Source organism: Dipteris shenzhenensis, chromosome 16 (assembly GCF_047967505.1).
Source record: "Dipteris shenzhenensis isolate YYH24624 ecotype China chromosome 16, Dip_SZ_1.0, whole genome shotgun sequence".
In the NCBI taxonomy this organism is placed as follows: Eukaryota; Viridiplantae; Streptophyta; class Polypodiopsida; order Gleicheniales; family Dipteridaceae; genus Dipteris; species Dipteris shenzhenensis.
Genome location: NC_141611.1, coordinates 638,147 through 655,371, shown reverse-complemented (window position 1 = coordinate 655,371; position 17,225 = coordinate 638,147). Strand labels below are relative to the sequence as shown.

At 43.2% G+C, this 17,225-nt stretch overlaps 1 protein-coding gene across 1 annotated transcript; it reads left to right on the top strand.

Moving 5' to 3' along the window:
* The first annotated feature begins 885 nt into the window (after positions 1–885).
* On the top strand, positions 886–6,280 carry LOC147892363 (cellulose synthase-like protein D3). The gene is made up of 3 exons (XM_087386982.1): positions 886–2,263; positions 2,382–3,186; positions 3,547–6,280. Exons 1-3 carry the CDS (start codon positions 1,389–1,391, stop codon positions 5,266–5,268), a joined length of 3,402 nt encoding a protein of 1,133 aa, XP_087243108.1. The 5' UTR covers positions 886–1,388; the 3' UTR covers positions 5,269–6,280.
* The last annotated feature ends 10,945 nt before the right edge of the window (positions 6,281–17,225 follow it).

The following is a 17,225-nucleotide window of genomic DNA, read 5'->3' as shown; positions in this document are numbered from 1 at the left end:
GGGGGGGGAACTGTGCTCGTTGCAAGAGCCTCTCCACGTTTGTATGCGAGTGCAAAACAAGGATGCACACTCCATTGTGGTCATGCAAAGCCAGGGACCACGACCTGTGTCGAATTCCAAAAGGACCCTTGCATTTCTTGCATTCCGACTCCACCGGCTTGTTTTGACACAAAGCCAATGGGTTGTTCGTTTAATGTGCAAACCTAGGCTTTGCATGCCTAAGCCGCGGTGCATACATTGAAGTAGAATGGAAAACGACAATAGTTGTGCATGCATCTAGCCATGGCAATTCTCATCGGGTGAATATGAACATGGCCGTACGCCTTCCTCGGTGCATACATTGAAGTAGAAGGGAAAACATCTTACTTGACAATAGCTATGCACGCATCTAGCCATGGCAATTCTCACCGAGTGAACAAGAACATGGTTGTACCTTCCTCCGACCAAGAGAAGTTCCACATTAAATCTGCCATAGCATCTGCATCCACATGGGCGTGTGACCAAAGCAAGCCGATAGGACCAATTTAACGGAACAGCCAACCTACAAACCACTCCCCCGCAACCTACAAGATGACTCCCGGGCAGGCTATTGGATAATATATATTCATCTTGCTCAACATTGTGGGCACATACACAAAGACATTCGAAGTTCGCAATGGGGACATGGCCCATGGGGGACATAAATTTGGGGCCAGCTGAGCCACGTCATTCCAAGCCGCATTCCAAAGCGGAAATCAGTGGAGCTCGCCACGTAGGCCATAGTTCGCGGATTCAGTGGGATAACTGGGGTCGGCACCATTTTAGAATCGAAGAGCACGCGGCTTTCACACTGCACACTTCACTCAATGCTTGCTAGCTGCACATGCCAGTGTCACACGTTCTCGCCACTTTCACGCCTCCCCAGCCCGTTCCCGACTTCCCACTTCCTCATCAGGTTTAGTAGTCCGTCCCTGTCATGCTGCTGCTTCATTATTCGTCCATGTTCACGAATCACAACGCACATCCAAGTAGCCTTGCCCCTCCCTTGTTTAATAAACACAAGTATCCCACCGATTCACCAACCCTTCACTACACCTTCCTTCTTCCTTCGCTCCCGTTAATCCAACTCATTCATCTCTCCTCCTGTCGGCGAGAACCTCATCTACACCTCCTCCCCCGCCTGCCCTCATGTCCTCAACCATTGTTTTTCGCCAGAAATATACCATTTCCCCCCTTGTAGTGCCTAGATCTCTGTTTTGTTAGCATAATCCTACTTCCTAGAAACACAGTCCCATAAGCGGAAGAGTTCAATCGATAGTCCCAGTTTCTGTCCCATTTCTGGCACAAGCGGAAGACAGTTCAATCGGTAGCCGCAGTCTCTGTCGACAAGCGGGGGTGCTGAAGGAGCCATGACCACTTCGGCTCCTTCGACCTTGTCCCGAGCAACAGCAAGGTCTTTTAGAAATGCCGGCATCCCGAGTCCGACTCTTCCGAAAAGCCTCTCCCCTGCAAGCAGCTACACCGGTAGACGGACCTCCAGCGGTCGCTACGTGCCTCTCTCAAGAGACGACTTCGATGCCTCAGGGCACCTCAGTGAGATGGATTATACCGTTCACATCCCCGCAACTCCTGATAACCAGCCTATGGCTGCCGTGGATCCCAACATCGTCGAGAAGGCGGAGGAGCAGGTTGTCTCTGATACTATGTTTACCGGCGGGTTTAACAGTATGACGAGAGGTCGTGTGCTTCAAAAGATGACAGACGTGGACGCCACCCACCCACAGATGGCTGGTGCTCGGGGGAGGGTTTGCTCTATAGAAGGCTGCGATGGCAAAGTAATCCGGGATGAAAGAGGCACGGAAATCTTGCCTTGCGACTGCAAGTTTACAATTTGTCGCGATTGCTATCTAGACGCCCTGAAGTCTGGTGGTATTTGCCCTGGCTGCAAGGAGCCATACAAGCAGGCGGACTTAGATGAGCCTCTAGGTGAATCAGGTAGCCCTCTTTTTCTCCCTGCTGTGGAACCAAGGATGGACCGTCGGCTGTCTCTGGTCAAGTCGAGCAAGTCGCAGATGTTAATGTCTGCCCAAAATTATGACTTCGATCACACTCGCTGGTTATACGAAACTAAGGGCACTTATGGCTATGGAAATGCTCTGAAGCCTCAGGAAGGGTACGATGGGGAAGAAAGTTTCGCGAGCGCTCTTCCAGATTTTAAGGAAAAGATGAGTCGGCCACTTGCTCGAGAAGTGAAAATTCCTGCTGCCATTCTGAGCCCTTACAGGTGAAGCTTCTTGTTTTTCGCCAAGAACTAATGTAATTTAAGTAGGTTATGTTCCACAGGCAAGAACTTCACCAAAAGTTTTTCTCGATCTATAGCTAATTGCTGTGCCTGTCTGCAGGTTGATCGTGCTGCTTAGACTGGCTGCTCTCGTGCTTTTCCTTGCTTGGCGAGTGAAGAATCCTAACACGGATGCAATGTGGCTTTGGGGAATGTCCGTTGTCTGTGAGATTTGGTTCGCAATATCTTGGATCTTGGATCAGCTACCCAAACTTATGCCTATCAATCGGGCCACTGATTTGGAATGCCTCAAGGATAAGTTCGAGCGGCAGAGCCCGGACAATCCGCTGGGAAGGTCCGATCTGCCTGGTGTCGATTTTTTCGTTTCTACAGCTGATCCAGAGAAAGAGCCGCCTCTAGTGACAGCCAACACCGTATTGTCGATTCTCGCTGTTGATTATCCAGTAGAGAAGTTGGCATGCTACATCTCTGACGATGGTGGGGCGCTCCTCACTTTCGAAGCTTTGGCGGAGGCTGCCAGCTATGCCAGGATTTGGGTGCCGTTCTGCCGTAAGCACTCCATCGAACCCCGTAACCCTGAGAGCTACTTCAATTTGAAAGCTGATCCCACCAGGAACAAAGTTCGAACGGACTTTGTGAAAGATCGTCGAAGGGTGAAAAGAGAGTACGACGAATTTAAGGTGCGGATCAACAGCTTGCCGGATGTGATTCGAAGGCGCTCGGATGCCTGCAACGCTCGCGAAGAGATTAAGGCCAAACGGGCTCAAATGGATCGTGGACGCGATTTGGGGGAGCCCTTAAATGTTCCAAAGGCAACCTGGATGGCCGATGGAACTCACTGGCCAGGGACTTGGACAACTGCAGCTAAAGATAATGGCCGTGGCGACCATGCTGGAATCATTCAGGTAACTATGCGCGTCCCGGTTTTCTTGTACTCTACGTCAAGTGTAGTAGTAGTATCTTCGAGGTATTGAGTTACCCGATTCCTCGCATTTTGCACGAGCAGGGCCGTTTGGGTCCAATGGAGTTTTTACCCTCTGCCCTGCCGTGTCTTGCCCGTTGGGATTGCCATCCTTTCTGCTCAATAGCTCAGAAGATAAGAAAATTCAAACGACTGAAAACACCTTGCCCGTCTGTGTCGTTGACGCAACGACGAGTGCTGCAAGATTTCAAAATTCGTCTTCGGTAGTAGATACCGCATTTCCCTATTGCGGCGTTGATTACTTTGAGCAAGTGTAGTTACTCGGTGGGTGGTTGTGTGGCAGGTGATGCTGAGGCCGCCAAGCATCGATCCGCTTCTGGGCGAAGCAGACGAGGAGACGACCATGGACTTGACAGAAGTGGACATCCGGCTGCCGATGCTGGTATATGTCTCGAGGGAGAAGAGACCAGGTTACGACCACAACAAGAAGGCAGGCGCCATGAACGCGCTGGTGCGAGCGTCGGCCATAATGTCCAACGGACCCTTCATTCTGAATTTGGACTGCGACCACTACGTCTACAACTCACAGGCGGTGAGGGAAGGGATGTGCTTCATGATGGGGCGAGACGGCGAGCAGGTGTGCTACGTGCAATTTCCGCAGAGGTTCGAGGGCATCGACCCCAACGACAGATATGCCAACCACAACACCGTCTTCTTTGACGGCAACATGAGGGCTCTCGACGGCCTCCAGGGCCCCATGTACGTGGGCACCGGCTGCATGTTCAGACGCGTGGCTCTCTACGGCATGGATCCGCCGCCCTCCTCCACTTCGCAAGACGGAGGGGGGTCATGCGGTGCTTGTTGTTGCGCCCCTCGCACCCGCACGCTCCATGACCCCGAGGCTGAGGACGCAGGCCTCATGGAGTCACAGCTGCTTCCCAAGCGATTCGGCGGGTCCGATGTGCTTCTGGCGTCCATTCCGGTGGCGGAGTTCCAAGGGCGCCCCATGGCCTCGCAGCCTGGTGTGCGGCACGGGCGTCCCCCAGGGGCGTTGACAGCGGAGCGGGAGCCGCTGACCACCGCCATGTTGGCGGAAGCGGTGACCGCTATCTCCTGCTGGTACGAGGACAAAACAGCTTGGGGCGACAGCGTGGGGTGGATTTACGGGTCAGTGACAGAGGATGTGGTGACGGGGTACCGCATGCACTGCCGCGGGTGGCGGTCAGTGTATTGCGTGACAAAGCGGGACGCGTTCCGCGGGAGCGCTCCCATCAACCTGACGGACCGGTTGCAGCAGGTGCTGCGGTGGGCAACGGGGTCCGTGGAGATCTTCTTCTCGCGCAACAATGGGTTGCTGGCCGGGCCTCGCATGAAGCTGCTGCAGCGCGTCGCCTACCTCAACGTCGGCATCTACCCGTTCACCTCCATCTTCCTCATCGTCTATTGCTTCTTGCCCGCCCTTTCCCTCTTCAGCAACCAGTTCATCGTCCAAACCCTCAGCACCGCCTTCCTCATCTACCTCCTCGTCATCACTCTCACCCTCTGCGCCCTCGCCGTGCTCGAAGTCAAGTGGTCCGGTATCACCCTCGAAGAATGGTGGAGAAACGAGCAGTTCTGGCTTATCGGAGGCACCAGCGCCCACCTCGCCGCCGTGCTGCAAGGCCTTCTCAAGGTGGTCGCAGGCATCGACATCTCCTTCACTCTCACCTCCAAGTCTGTCGAGGATGAAGACGATGAATTCGCCGAACTCTATGTCGTTAAGTGGACCTCGCTCATGATCCCTCCCCTCACCATTATGATGGTCAATCTCATTGCCATTGCCGTTGCTATTGCCAGAACCATCTACAGCTCTTCTCCGCAGTGGAGTAAGCTTCTCGGCGGTGTCTTCTTCAGCATCTGGGTGTTACTTCACCTCTATCCTTTCGCCAAGGGCTTGATGGGTAGGCGTGGTCGCACTCCGACCATCATTTGGGTCTGGGCAGGTCTTTTGGCTATTACCATCTCGCTACTCTGGGTTGCCATCAGCAATCCTCAAGGCAGCGTCACCAGCCAGTTTCAGCTCTAATTAATAAGCGGTGGAACAGCGATTTCGTCTTCTGTCCCGAATTCTACCGTACTCTCTGATCGGCAAAGAGCATCGTGAGTAAATTGTGATACCAACATTCTTTCATTATTTGCAATTGCTTGTACACCATTTTCGATTCCCGTTTCCTACCCTTGCATGCCGTCATTGCACCGAAGATAGTGAGCTGCTTCGTAACCGTTGACTGTGACGAGCTGAAGCGCCAGTCGGGAACGAGGCCTACTGAGGTCTCTGTAAACATGTTTTGTATCGAAGAGCGAGGCGTCGTTTTATCTAAACTCAAATTACACTCTCTCTTTCTCTCTCTCTCCCCTATCTATTGAGTCAATTTATGCTCTCTGTCCAATCTCAATGGAGTGAATTTAAGGCCCCATCCGCCGCCACCCAAAGAAATGAAAGGCCCTGTTAAAACTTTTTAGAAGGTTCTGATTCGAAAGGGAGGAGGAAATTTGATGCTACCATTTATTATTCAGATAATGGATAGCCATCTGCTCTGTGAAGTTCTACGTCCCATGAAACTGAGTCGATGTTGAACTTGCACTGGCGAGTTGCAACCTAGTTATCAAAAGGATGAGTACGTGAAGTTCCCATCACCAATGTTGAACCTACTTTAAGTGGCAAGTTGCAACCTAGTCACCAAAAATATCAGTCCCTTTTTCTGCGATACAAGAACAGCATGGCGGGAAAGGAGGGGCGAGTCTTCTCATTGTAATCTTCTCGGATGGAAAAGTGGAAAAGCTGAGCATGTAACTGGGGCCTAGTCATAGCCTTCATGTAATACGACACACCCCAAATAAAAGTAATTGAGGGTCCGCCATAGTATCTAAATAGTCCTCCCAGTTGTATTGGCGGTCTTGTGAAGTCCTTATAGCAGCACAGCTCCTCTTCCGCCCAGTGGCATATGGATATACTTCAATGATGTCTTGCCTTTCTTGTTAAATGCTGGCAGCAGCTCAGCTCTTTCTTAGCACACGGACATTGTTTTTCATATAACATGGACTTCTTTTTTCGTATCTCAGTTACAAGTTGCCACAACGACAAATTATGGGGGCATCTCACCAGAGACGGGGATTAACGTGTCGAGAATGTATGGCAGCGGTCTATGTTTTCTTGTTTTGTGTGGAAGTTAAAGTCCAAGACAAGCATGTAATTCATGATCGTACTTTGTACGCTTTCTTTTGTGACAGATTACCCACAGTACTCGTGAATATAAAGAAGAGTTTGAGTACCTACATGTCCCAGGGCTGGTGGCCACCACTTTATTGATTGTTGGACTGACTACAAAGAGCCATCATACTTCTCCCCTTACAAAAAAGAAGGTTTTCGTATGAGTAACTTGTGCGTGAACCTGAGTAACGAGGACCCAACCATCTGTCTAGACAGTCTGTGAAACGTTGAGTCATTTGAAACATTTGTGATTCAGTCTTCATTTGCTGTGAACAATTCTGATTTTTATGATTTATTGTGGCCTCATCACAACTGATTCTTGCTAAAGAATTGCATACCATTGTTGAGCATCTTGAATTTACCTTGGTAAGCACAAAGAACATACAGTATCCATTTGTTGCAATCTTGTGTGCAGGGGACATAGTGGTTTTATTCATCATTTGTTTGCACATGATGTGCACTGGTTGAGTCTGAGTTGCTCCTAGATGTTACCTCGATCTCAGAGATTTATTTGCAGTTGTATCTCTGGAACTCTCTCCCCCACAGGTTTTAGCTCTTTGATGTGATATTCAGTGGGTCAGCCAGTCTCCAGCATCAGCCTCATCAGCAGCAGCACTCCATCCATTAGCCTTTAGAACCTTCAACAAGCTTCCAGTCCCCTCACTCACAAACGAACCAAGCATCTCGCGTGCCTACAGCCCTTCCCAGCCGCTTCAAGAAAGGTAGTTTTCATGCCTCATACATTGCTATCAGAGCCTCAAAACCATTTCTCCTTAAGGTTGAGGAGCAATAGTGGAGGCATGGGTAGGGAGTGGGGAGTTATGGGTAATCTCTCCATGACAACATGAACTGGTAGAAGCAAAGCGATGCCATGTGGTATTTTAGGGGTGAGTGATATTAGGTGTGCACAACACAAGTGCACAAAAAGCAGAGACATAACCAGAAACAATGAAGGAATATCAGCAAAAGAAAAGGCTTTCAAGGCACTCAGAAACAAAAAAAGGAGAATAATTTGAGAGCATGTAACTCGAGGGGGACTATAAAATCCTTCGAAAACATCCATATGAAAGGATTTCAAAAAAGGGATTGACAAGAAAAAAAACTGATCTAGCCAAGTGGAGGCAAGAAGTTTTTAAAACATTTTCTATGCAAAGGAGTTTCAAAAAGGGAGAGGGTAGAAAGATTTAGTAGCTTTTTTGAAAGATATTTTTGAGAGAAGTATAAGACGGAAGAATCTTTGCAGCCCTCAACCTCAGATTCCTATTCGTAGGTTAGTCAGCTTAGGAGTAGACATCTTTGGAGACCTCAACCTCTCAATCCTACCTCCCAAATAATCTATCCTACCTCCCAAATAATCTATGTTATTTACAATATTCATAATAGTATGCTTTATGTAGGTTAAACTGATCGTATTGCTTCTTTGTTTTCAAGAGCATATTAGGCGAGCTAGGAAAGCTCATTGAAAAGATCCTTTTGGAGCCTTTATATGCAGCAATGGCAAAATGTGCTTTTGAATCCTTTCATCGTTTCCCTATCGACCAAATGGAAAGGAGAATTTGTTAACTTGCAAGAATTTCTTGGCAGCTAGGCCCCAAGAGCTTTTTTGGATAAGAACCATACATATCTTCTTTTGTAGAGGTTTTAATTTAGTTGGGAGGTCAGCTCATCACAAGTTAGTCAAAAGCAGCCTATGGAGATTCAAGGGGATCCCATTCATTGAGGCTACATCGATGATATTTGCGATGGCCTTCGTGGCCACTACCTTGGGTGTGGCTGAGCACATGATCTCGAGAGGGCATGGCGGGTGGGGAGAGACCCCAACTGAGAGCAGCCCTTTATTATATGGTTCCATGATGCTCATGCATGACTCTCGGATTTACGGCAAGACTAAGAATGTTTCTCTTTATTATTGTAATCCCTCTTATTTCTCCCCATTCCCTTGAAGATGATAGTAGATAGCATTGCATCTACTTCTAGCCCAATGCATCACATTTCTTGTGATTTTCCTATTAGAAACATTGCATCTTCTTCTAGACCGATGTACCACATTCCTTGAGATTCCCCTTACTCCTCAAATTAGAGAATTTTTGCTTATAGAGACAATAAGACAATAAGAGACTTATGGTTTTTGGGTAAGTTTTGCTATTAAAGTTTTTGAAAGATATCATATTAATGTCTTTTTTAACTTCTATATTATCTTCAAAAATTCTCTCATAAGGGTGTTCATTTTAGAAGTTAACATTGCATTCAGTAGAAAGTATTGTTAGAGAAGCTTGTAAGTCTCATGTTCTTAGTCTTAAAGTGCTACCATTTTAAGAAAAGAGCTTATGATTACAATATTTACCTCTCCTAGTCTTTCATAAGATAGGTGTAAATTCTATATTGAAGTCGTCTCAAGTTATGAGTGCTCTTACTAGTTGGGTTAGAGGAGTTGGAAAGCATCCTCTGATTTCTTGGAAATACATGAAAACATTAATACAAAAGGCCTTCAATTATGCAAAAGAAACCTTACAATGTGCAAAAAGCCATTCTTAGTAGCCCTTATTGTTGCACTAGTAAAAAAATTTCTCCTTTCATTGATAGCTCTTTAGGACATGTAGTTATTGCTAATACTTTTGTTCTTCCTATACTCTTTCTAAGGGAGCTTTTGTTAAAACACACAAAATTTTGACTTTCTTCTTCCAAGGCTTCGTAGCCAATGTTGTACGTTCTTAGGGGAGGTGGGTATGATGTGGTGGGTATTTAATTCTCTCTCTCTCTCTCTCTCTCTCACACACACACACACACACACACACACACACACACATTTCTTTTCAAAGCTTAGTAAGCACTAGATTTACCCAAGAGATTTGGGAATCTTTCAAAACTCAGGTGATAGCTTATGCTTGGGTGTTGATGAGAACATAAGCGTAACTTTGCTTATTAAGTTTTTTTAAATCTCTCATCTACTCAGAACTTTGTTTAAAGTCGCTCCTCTTTTCTTTGTTTGTTTGCTTCATTTACAAAAAATTTAATTTGTAAGATTGGATAGACTCTAGTCTTTTAAAGGTGTATCAAAGAAAGCAAAGGCTTGTAGTTGTTTGGATTGGGATTTCAAAGCTTAGTAAGCACTGGATTTACCCAAGAGATTTGGGAATCTTTCAAAACTCAGGTGATAGCTTATGCTTGGGTGTTGATGAGAACATAAGCGTAGCTTTGCTTATTAAGTTTTTTTAAATCTCTCATCTCCTTAGAACTTTGTTTAAAGTTGCTCCTCTTTTCTTTGTTTGTTTGCTTCATTTACAAAAAATTTGTTTTGTAAGATTGGATAGACTCTAGTCTTTTAAAGGTGTATCAAAGAAAGCAGAGACTTGTAGATGGCTTGCAATCTTCTTTCCTAGCTAAGGTCAACTTAGGAAGGTATGAGGACAAAATCGATCACTTAAACCTCACTTACGGCACAATTAGTTTGAGAGTTTTTCTTTTCTTTGAGGGGGTTTTTTTGTAGAAGAAGATGATAATTGTATACTTGCAAGTTGCCTCTATGCATTTGTTAGGTGAAGTACTGGCCTAATGAATAACAAGCACATGGACCATTATAATACAATCATGGGCTCACTAAGTCGAATTTGGAAGTCTTTAGCATAGACAACCGATCCAAATATTTTGCCTAGTAAGTTTGAAAGCCACTATGCAAATGACTTCACTATGCCATCTAGTTACAAAAGGATGAGGAAGAATAGGCTGAACATGTTCCTCCATCGTGCCTCAGTATATATTGAGTGGTAGCATGGATTTCATGCAGAACTCCAAATTCATGACGAAGTGCTACCCAATGCCCCTCTTAATAAGGATTATTAGGAGTCCATAGCCTTGGGGGTAGTAAGCAAGCAAGACAAAATAACACAACTCTTGTAGATCGTATGTACGGTGATTTCCCCCAATGCGGAGAACATAAAGCCTTGGTGATAGAATGGAGCACTCAAATTCATGACTAAGGCCTACCCTATGCCCTTCTTAATAAGGAGTATCCACTAGCCTTGGGGGTAGTAAGCAAGCCCTTGCAGAGAGAGCAGCAGTTCCCATGCTTGTTAAGACACAATCGAGTAAGTAATTCTGTCATAGTAAATGTTTATGGGTTTCTAAACATTGAAATCGGAAAAGGACCAATAACATACCAAGCAATAAAGAAGGGTTTTAAGATATATTTACTATAAAAGACTAGAGACTTTTAACAAGAGTTTGGAAAGTGTAACAAGAAGGAGACAACTTAGGCTAGACATACATTCAATGGAGGTGAAAAGAGTATGCATAACCTTATGATAGCCTAAATAACCAAATAATCCAAGAAAGTCATGATGATTTAAATAAGTTAACTCTAATGATATTGGAACAAAATACTAGATTTTCAAGGGCTAAGTGCAACACATGTCTAAATCAAAATCTTTACAAAATTTGAGAGAGCATTTTGTTTCAAAAATGATCTATAAATACATGGGATCAAATTGTTGTTATGTTGGTGGTAATTCAAAAGGATGAGGGATTAAAGTAAACATTTGTCAAGAGTGGAAGGGATAGTCTTGCAGTGCCAAGTATCTACTAGTCAAATGAACTCCAGGTACTTGAAGTGCCAAGTATCCCTTTTTAATCATACTATGTTGTGATTGCATCAAAGACATCGAGTTTCTTCCTAACCATAGAGACTATGACAAGCTCAAGGCCACTCAGGAACGAGGACTATTGGGGTCTTTTTAATCATGTTTTGTGCATCAAAGAGCTAGGCTTCTTTCTATCTAAACTCAAATTACTCTCTCTCTCTCTCTCTCTCTCTCTCTCTCTCTCTCTCTCTCTCTCTCTCTCTCTCTCTCTCTCTCTCTCTCTCTCTCTATTTCCCCCTATATCTAAGCTCAACTGAGTCAATTTATGCTCTCTCTATCCAATCTCAATGGAGTCTATTTTAAGGCCCCCACTTGTCGTTGACACCTAAATAAAACAAAGCCCTCTCCACCCTCTTGTCGATTCTTTTTAAAAGGACCAGTTTCGAAAGAAAGGTGGAAATTTGATTCTACCATGTCATTATTTCATCTGCTCTGAAATTATTGTCACCACTTCCCATGAGGTTTTTTAATGCTAAACGTGCAAGTTGCAACCTAGTCATCAAAAGGATCCGTCTGTCACCTTTCGTGAGGAAAGCAACGTTGAACCTGCTCTAAGTGGCAAGTTCAACCTAGTCACCAAAAGGATCAGTCCCTTTTTCTATGGTAGAGAACAATATGACAGGAAGGGATTTAAATGCTGGCAACAACAATTGGCTCTTTTTCAGCACACGGGGAGGTGGACGTTGTTCTTGATATAACATGGACTTCCCAAACATGTCAACCTCATTTGCAATTCATGTTTTCCAGACTGTGGTTTGCAGCTTATAAAAGGTTGCCATTCTTCCATTCACTACCTCTTAGCTAGTCTTCAACGTTAGCCTCATTAGTGATGATAGTGCCTCTAGCAGCCTCTAAGGCCTTCAAGCCTCAAGTGCCAACCATAGTCAAGGATCAAGCATCTTCAATGCCTATAGTTAGCCATATAACATGCAACTAGTGATAGGCTATTCAATCAACTTAGGTTGAGCCTATTTATTGGAGAATAGAACATGTATGAGAAGTGTTTTCAATTAAGGGGAGATTTACAAGAGCAATCTTTTTAATGAGATTTACAAGAGCCTCTTTATAGAGAAATAGACCATGTATGAGAAATATTTTCAACGAGGGAGATTTACAATTCTATGTCTTGAACCTTTGATGTTTACCAAGGCCAACATGAAATAGTAGTAGTTTTGCATAATATTAGTTTTTTGCCTTGTACTAGTCTATGTGTCATTTGATGATTAAACTTGAAGTAAGCATATGTGGATCATATCTATATTTTCCATTAGCTCTCATACTTTTGCACTCAATAGCAAGCTAGAGAGAGCAGTAGTTCCCATGCTTGTTACGACACAATAAAGTAAGTAGTTTTGCTATCACAATCGGCTATGGATTACTTGACATTGAAATAAAAAAAGGACTAATAAGATACCAATCAATAAGGTGAGCAAATATTTATTTTAAAAGACTAGAGACTTTTAAGAGGATTTTGGAATGTTTAACAAGAAGGATACAACTTAGGCGAAGCATACATTCATTCGAAGCGAAAAGAGTATGTATAACCTTATGGTAGCCTAAATTACCAAATCATCCAAGGAATTGCTGATGATTAAAACAAGTGCTCTCTTTAATTATTTTGGAACAAAATTAAGGTTTCTCAGAGTAAGTGCAACATATGGTGTTTAAATCAAAATCTTTGCAAAACTTGAAGAACCAATTTGTCTTTGAAAGTTCAAAAATGATTTCTAAACGTGTGGGATCAAATTGTTGTTAGGTTGGATTTTTTGGCAATTCAACAGGACAAGGGATTGAAGTAAAAATTTCTCACATGAAAACTTAACACAAAGCATTCACAACATGCTTATGCAAACCATGAAAAAAAGGAATGTGGAGTGGAAGGGATAGGCTGGTAGTGCCAAGTACGTACTAGTCAAATGACTAGGATTCTTCGTGATAAACATATTAGCAAGTGGTTCATAATTTGTTTGCATAATATTATTCAATTGTTGATGTGGATGTAGATGGGAGAAGGCCTAAACAAGTGATATCAACTCGTTTCGTTATTAAATAGTTTGTTCATCTTTATTTAAGCTTCTAGCAATGAAATGAATGTGCCTTGAGAAAGTATCAACATCCATTTGTACATGGATTCCTTTTAATTCTAGAAGTACAAGCATTGGCGAGCAAAACAAAAGATCTAAAAAAATATGGGTGTTTTAAAACACAAGTTTGAGGAATTATCTTCTTGAAGAGTCGCAAGATCAGTTCACATCGAGAAAACCAATAAAAAATTATTCCTTTTTCTAAGAGGGCACAAAGTGATCGATAACAAGGGATGGATTTCATCAAACATGCAGCCAAACCTAAAAATCATTGAGCTTGTTTCACATTTGTAGATGTTGTATAACCCTAGAGAATTCACATTAGATTGATGAGTTTCAATCTCTACTTGAGATCTTCCCAAGATCTAGTATGAAAAAGGGCAACATCTAAAGAGACGATCGCAACTCCTTGATTCACTCTACCAACGTTCATGAATCTTTACAATGTTTGAGGAGTTTTTGGCAACCCAAAATTCATAACAATGATTTTGTACAATCTAGAAGAAGCATGGAATGTTATCTTTTGAGCATTTGTTGGTAAAACAAAAAAATGGCAGTAATCGCCAGCAAAATCCAAAGATGCAAAAATTAACAATAATTGCTTGCAAGAAAAAATTAGTAGTAATCACCAGCAAGATCCAAAGAAATGAAATAAGTATAACATCCCCATTGATGTGATGGTTCTTAAGTATCATTTTTTCTACATTTATATGTTTGATGTCAATGTAAAATCTTAAATCCCCTACTTTTACAAGGCATGGTTCAGACACAATCGACTTCAATAGGGGAAACATGTATAAATGGGAGTGATGGTTTCACAACTTTTATCAAGTTTGGCCAACAAAGCAAGTATTCTAGCAACTCCTTAACATCTTAAAATTTTTGTCAATGGCATGAATATTCCAAGACACAAAAAGTACTTGAGAAGAGAATGATGATTTAAAAATTTGGGGGTGAAGCAAAATAGACCCCCCCCTTCCTCTCCTCCCCCCTTTTTGTGACTACCCCATGGTTCATTCTCATAACAACATCCCTAATGCCCACATGCATTACTACCTTGGGCGTACTCTCATGCTTGCGAATAACCCCTTCTCAATGCATGCACATTCTTTAGCCCTCCCTACACTTGCACACCTACAACATCTCCATAGGATGAAATAAGGTTTGAGAATAGTAGTAAAATCCAATTTGAAATTGTATCAATAAACACCTAGCATCAGAGAGAAAAGTTGTTTTACCAAAAGCTTGGATGGAAAGTGAAAATATTATTGATTTGAATGAAGTGAAATGAGACATTCTAAGAAAAATGTAGCTATCTACGATTCCCAAATGGGACTAAAATTTCATCTTCTCACTTGCAACTAGTAGTCCCGATTGGACCATCATCAAGATTTCAAATTGAAAAATTATTATTTTTTGCATTTGGAAATGATCATAGAGGCAAATTAAAAACATGAATACAGATCCATTAGTGAAAGTTTTGACTCAGAAATAATCCCTCATGGCACTCCACATAGGATTGAAGAGGCACATGAATAATGTGCAAAGGATGGTATATGCTGTGTAAAATTATGGATAAGATTTTGAGAAACATATCCTATTGCAAGAAGTAGACACTATATCAAATCTTGTGTCTCCAAGGACAAGGTAAACATTCAATATCCATTAAATTCCTTCTAATTTGCACCATAAAAAATCATTTGTTTATTAAAAGATCTTGCTTTTGCAATTTTAACAACTGGAAAGCGCATCTACAACTTGCTTAGAGTGTCAATTGCCAACTCTATGGTTTTGGAAATTTTAACATTTGGATTCAAATAAGTGCTATCTAATTTAAAATTAGAGATTCAACAAAGCTAACATCTAATAAGGTATTCAATGTCTTGTTCACAGACACTCAACAAAGCTACTAAAGTCTAACACTTCGCTACCTTCCACTTATTAGGGAAGATGGATGACGATGATGATGATGGAGGCAACCTTGATGGGATTTCCCATCTTCATTGTACCCTCACCCATCTTGAACGTGAACTTTGAGTGAAACTTGTACGGGACCTGGGACTAAAGGGATAGCTACAATGAGCTAGGGGACTCTCCTTGTTGAAGACTCTAACTTCTGCCCTCTGATGTCCAAGAAAGACGAACAAGCCCTTTTCAGAGCTCACTTTTAGATGTCTGATGTTGGTGTTTTGACGGAGTATGGCAGACAAGGAGAATACCTATTTGACACCTCAAGCCACTCCCCATCCTATAGCCAAAGGGGACACAATGCCCATGTAGGAGAGGACGTGGAGATGGTAATAGTCCATGACGTGAAAGGGAGCCTAAATACGATAGAGAAGAACAAAGACTCTCCTCCAAAAGAGGCTTGCATGCAGGCAGAGGCGAGCAAGGTGGTGCCAAGGCCTCGTATGATGTAATAGTGGCTTAGACTATTAGAAGAGGATTCTTCTCCCTTCCCGTTAGATCAAGATTTGCTCATCGTGCTCCCTTCCTAAAAGAAAACTCTGGTACCTCCCACACGGGAGGAGAAGGGGATGAGAACATTCCCCCCCACATGGCAGAGAAGGAAGCCCTGGAGAGTCAAGCAACAGCTACCACAAAACCATAGGCCAAGAACTAGGCAGAGAAAACACTCCAAGCCCAAGAGAAATGGTTCAGAGATCGAATGAACAAACGATTGGCAAAACCGTTGTAGTCCAAAAAGAGGAGAAAGGCGCACAAGACCCCCAAACTCATTTTGTAGGCACTGCAGCGGGAGGACACAACCAAGAAAGGAACATGCCAACTTTAGGAAGAGAATGCTCAATCTTGTCGAACAATGATGTTTCCTAATTTAGGTACGCATGTCAATGTTATGCTTGATGAGATGAGCTCCTTCTCGAATCAATGAATTGGCTTACCACACATGCACTTATTGGTTATTTATCAGGAATCAGACCCCACTTGATTGTAATGGAAACCTAGATTTGAGCCAACTGGGTAAGGAAGTAGTGGGTACAAACATTAGATTCCTAAGGAAAAGGTATTTTGTCTTCCTGTTTGAAAGAGCGTATATGGCTGGCTGCAAGAGCCCTACAACATGGATGGTGGACTCTCCAAAATCAACCACTATATCTATCTTGGTGGTCCAACGATTTTTCCCTTGATAACTCAAGGTCTAGAAGAATTCTTATCTGGGTTGATTTGCCAAATCTGCTTTTGTCCCTTTGCAACCAACTTCTTGCATTGTGTAGTGGTCTGGGAAAAGTTCTAGGAGTTTAGACACAGAACTGCATTAACCCGAGGGGGAATCCTCCGGCATGTATATAGATGGACGTAGCTGAAGAACTTCCTAATATTGTTGTCATCCTCAACCAAAATGGGAGGATTTTTAGAGAAGAACAGTTACTCTACAAAAGCTTGCCCAACTCATGTTTCTTGAGTCATGTTGTCAAAAATTGTCCCCAGAAAAAGAATAAGCCGAAATGGCACTCTTGCCCTCCTCCAAATCCCCCAGTGGCTTCAATAAAGAATTGGGTTCCCGAGGTGCCTACCTCGAGTAAAAGCCCGGAGGGGCCTGTAGTGAAAGGGGGATCTCCCTCCAATCCCAAATTTTCTTTTGATCAGGGAATGATAAAGATCCGCCCTTTTGTTACCAACTAAGGATTCTTTTGAAGCTCTAGCAGATGATGAAACTGTAGAATGAATGAAGGAGAATCAGGACAATATGTAGGATATTGAAGTTAAGCTGAGATGGTCCAGGGACTTTGAGGAAGACATAAACAGGACTGATAAGATGGCCATAGAATCTGTGAAGGGCTCTGACTCTAAGGAAGAGTTGCTCTCAAGGGGAGAGAGATGTTACAATACAAGGGAAAACTTTTATTACTATTCAAAACAAGAGGAGACAATTCAAGATAGCAAGCCCTCGAGGAGGAGGAGTAACTATTCTTAGTTGTTAAGTTTCATATTTTGCCTAGAGGTTGTGTTGGTTCTATGAAGAATCTTATGAGATTTTGAGAATGTATAAAGGATGATATGTAAATAATATAATGCAACCTTTTTCTGC

Excerpts from the sequence above, each read along its gene's own strand:
- LOC147892363 (XM_087386982.1), top strand. The coding sequence starts at position 1,389 with ATGACCACTTCGGCTCCTTCGACCTTGTCCCGAGCAACAGCAAGGTCT. Across the intron at positions 2,264-2,381 it reads GCCATTCTGAGCCCTTACAG|GTTGATCGTGCTGCTTAGAC; the intron begins GTGAAGCTTCTT and ends GCCTGTCTGCAG. Across the intron at positions 3,187-3,546 it reads ACCATGCTGGAATCATTCAG|GTGATGCTGAGGCCGCCAAG; the intron begins GTAACTATGCGC and ends GTTGTGTGGCAG.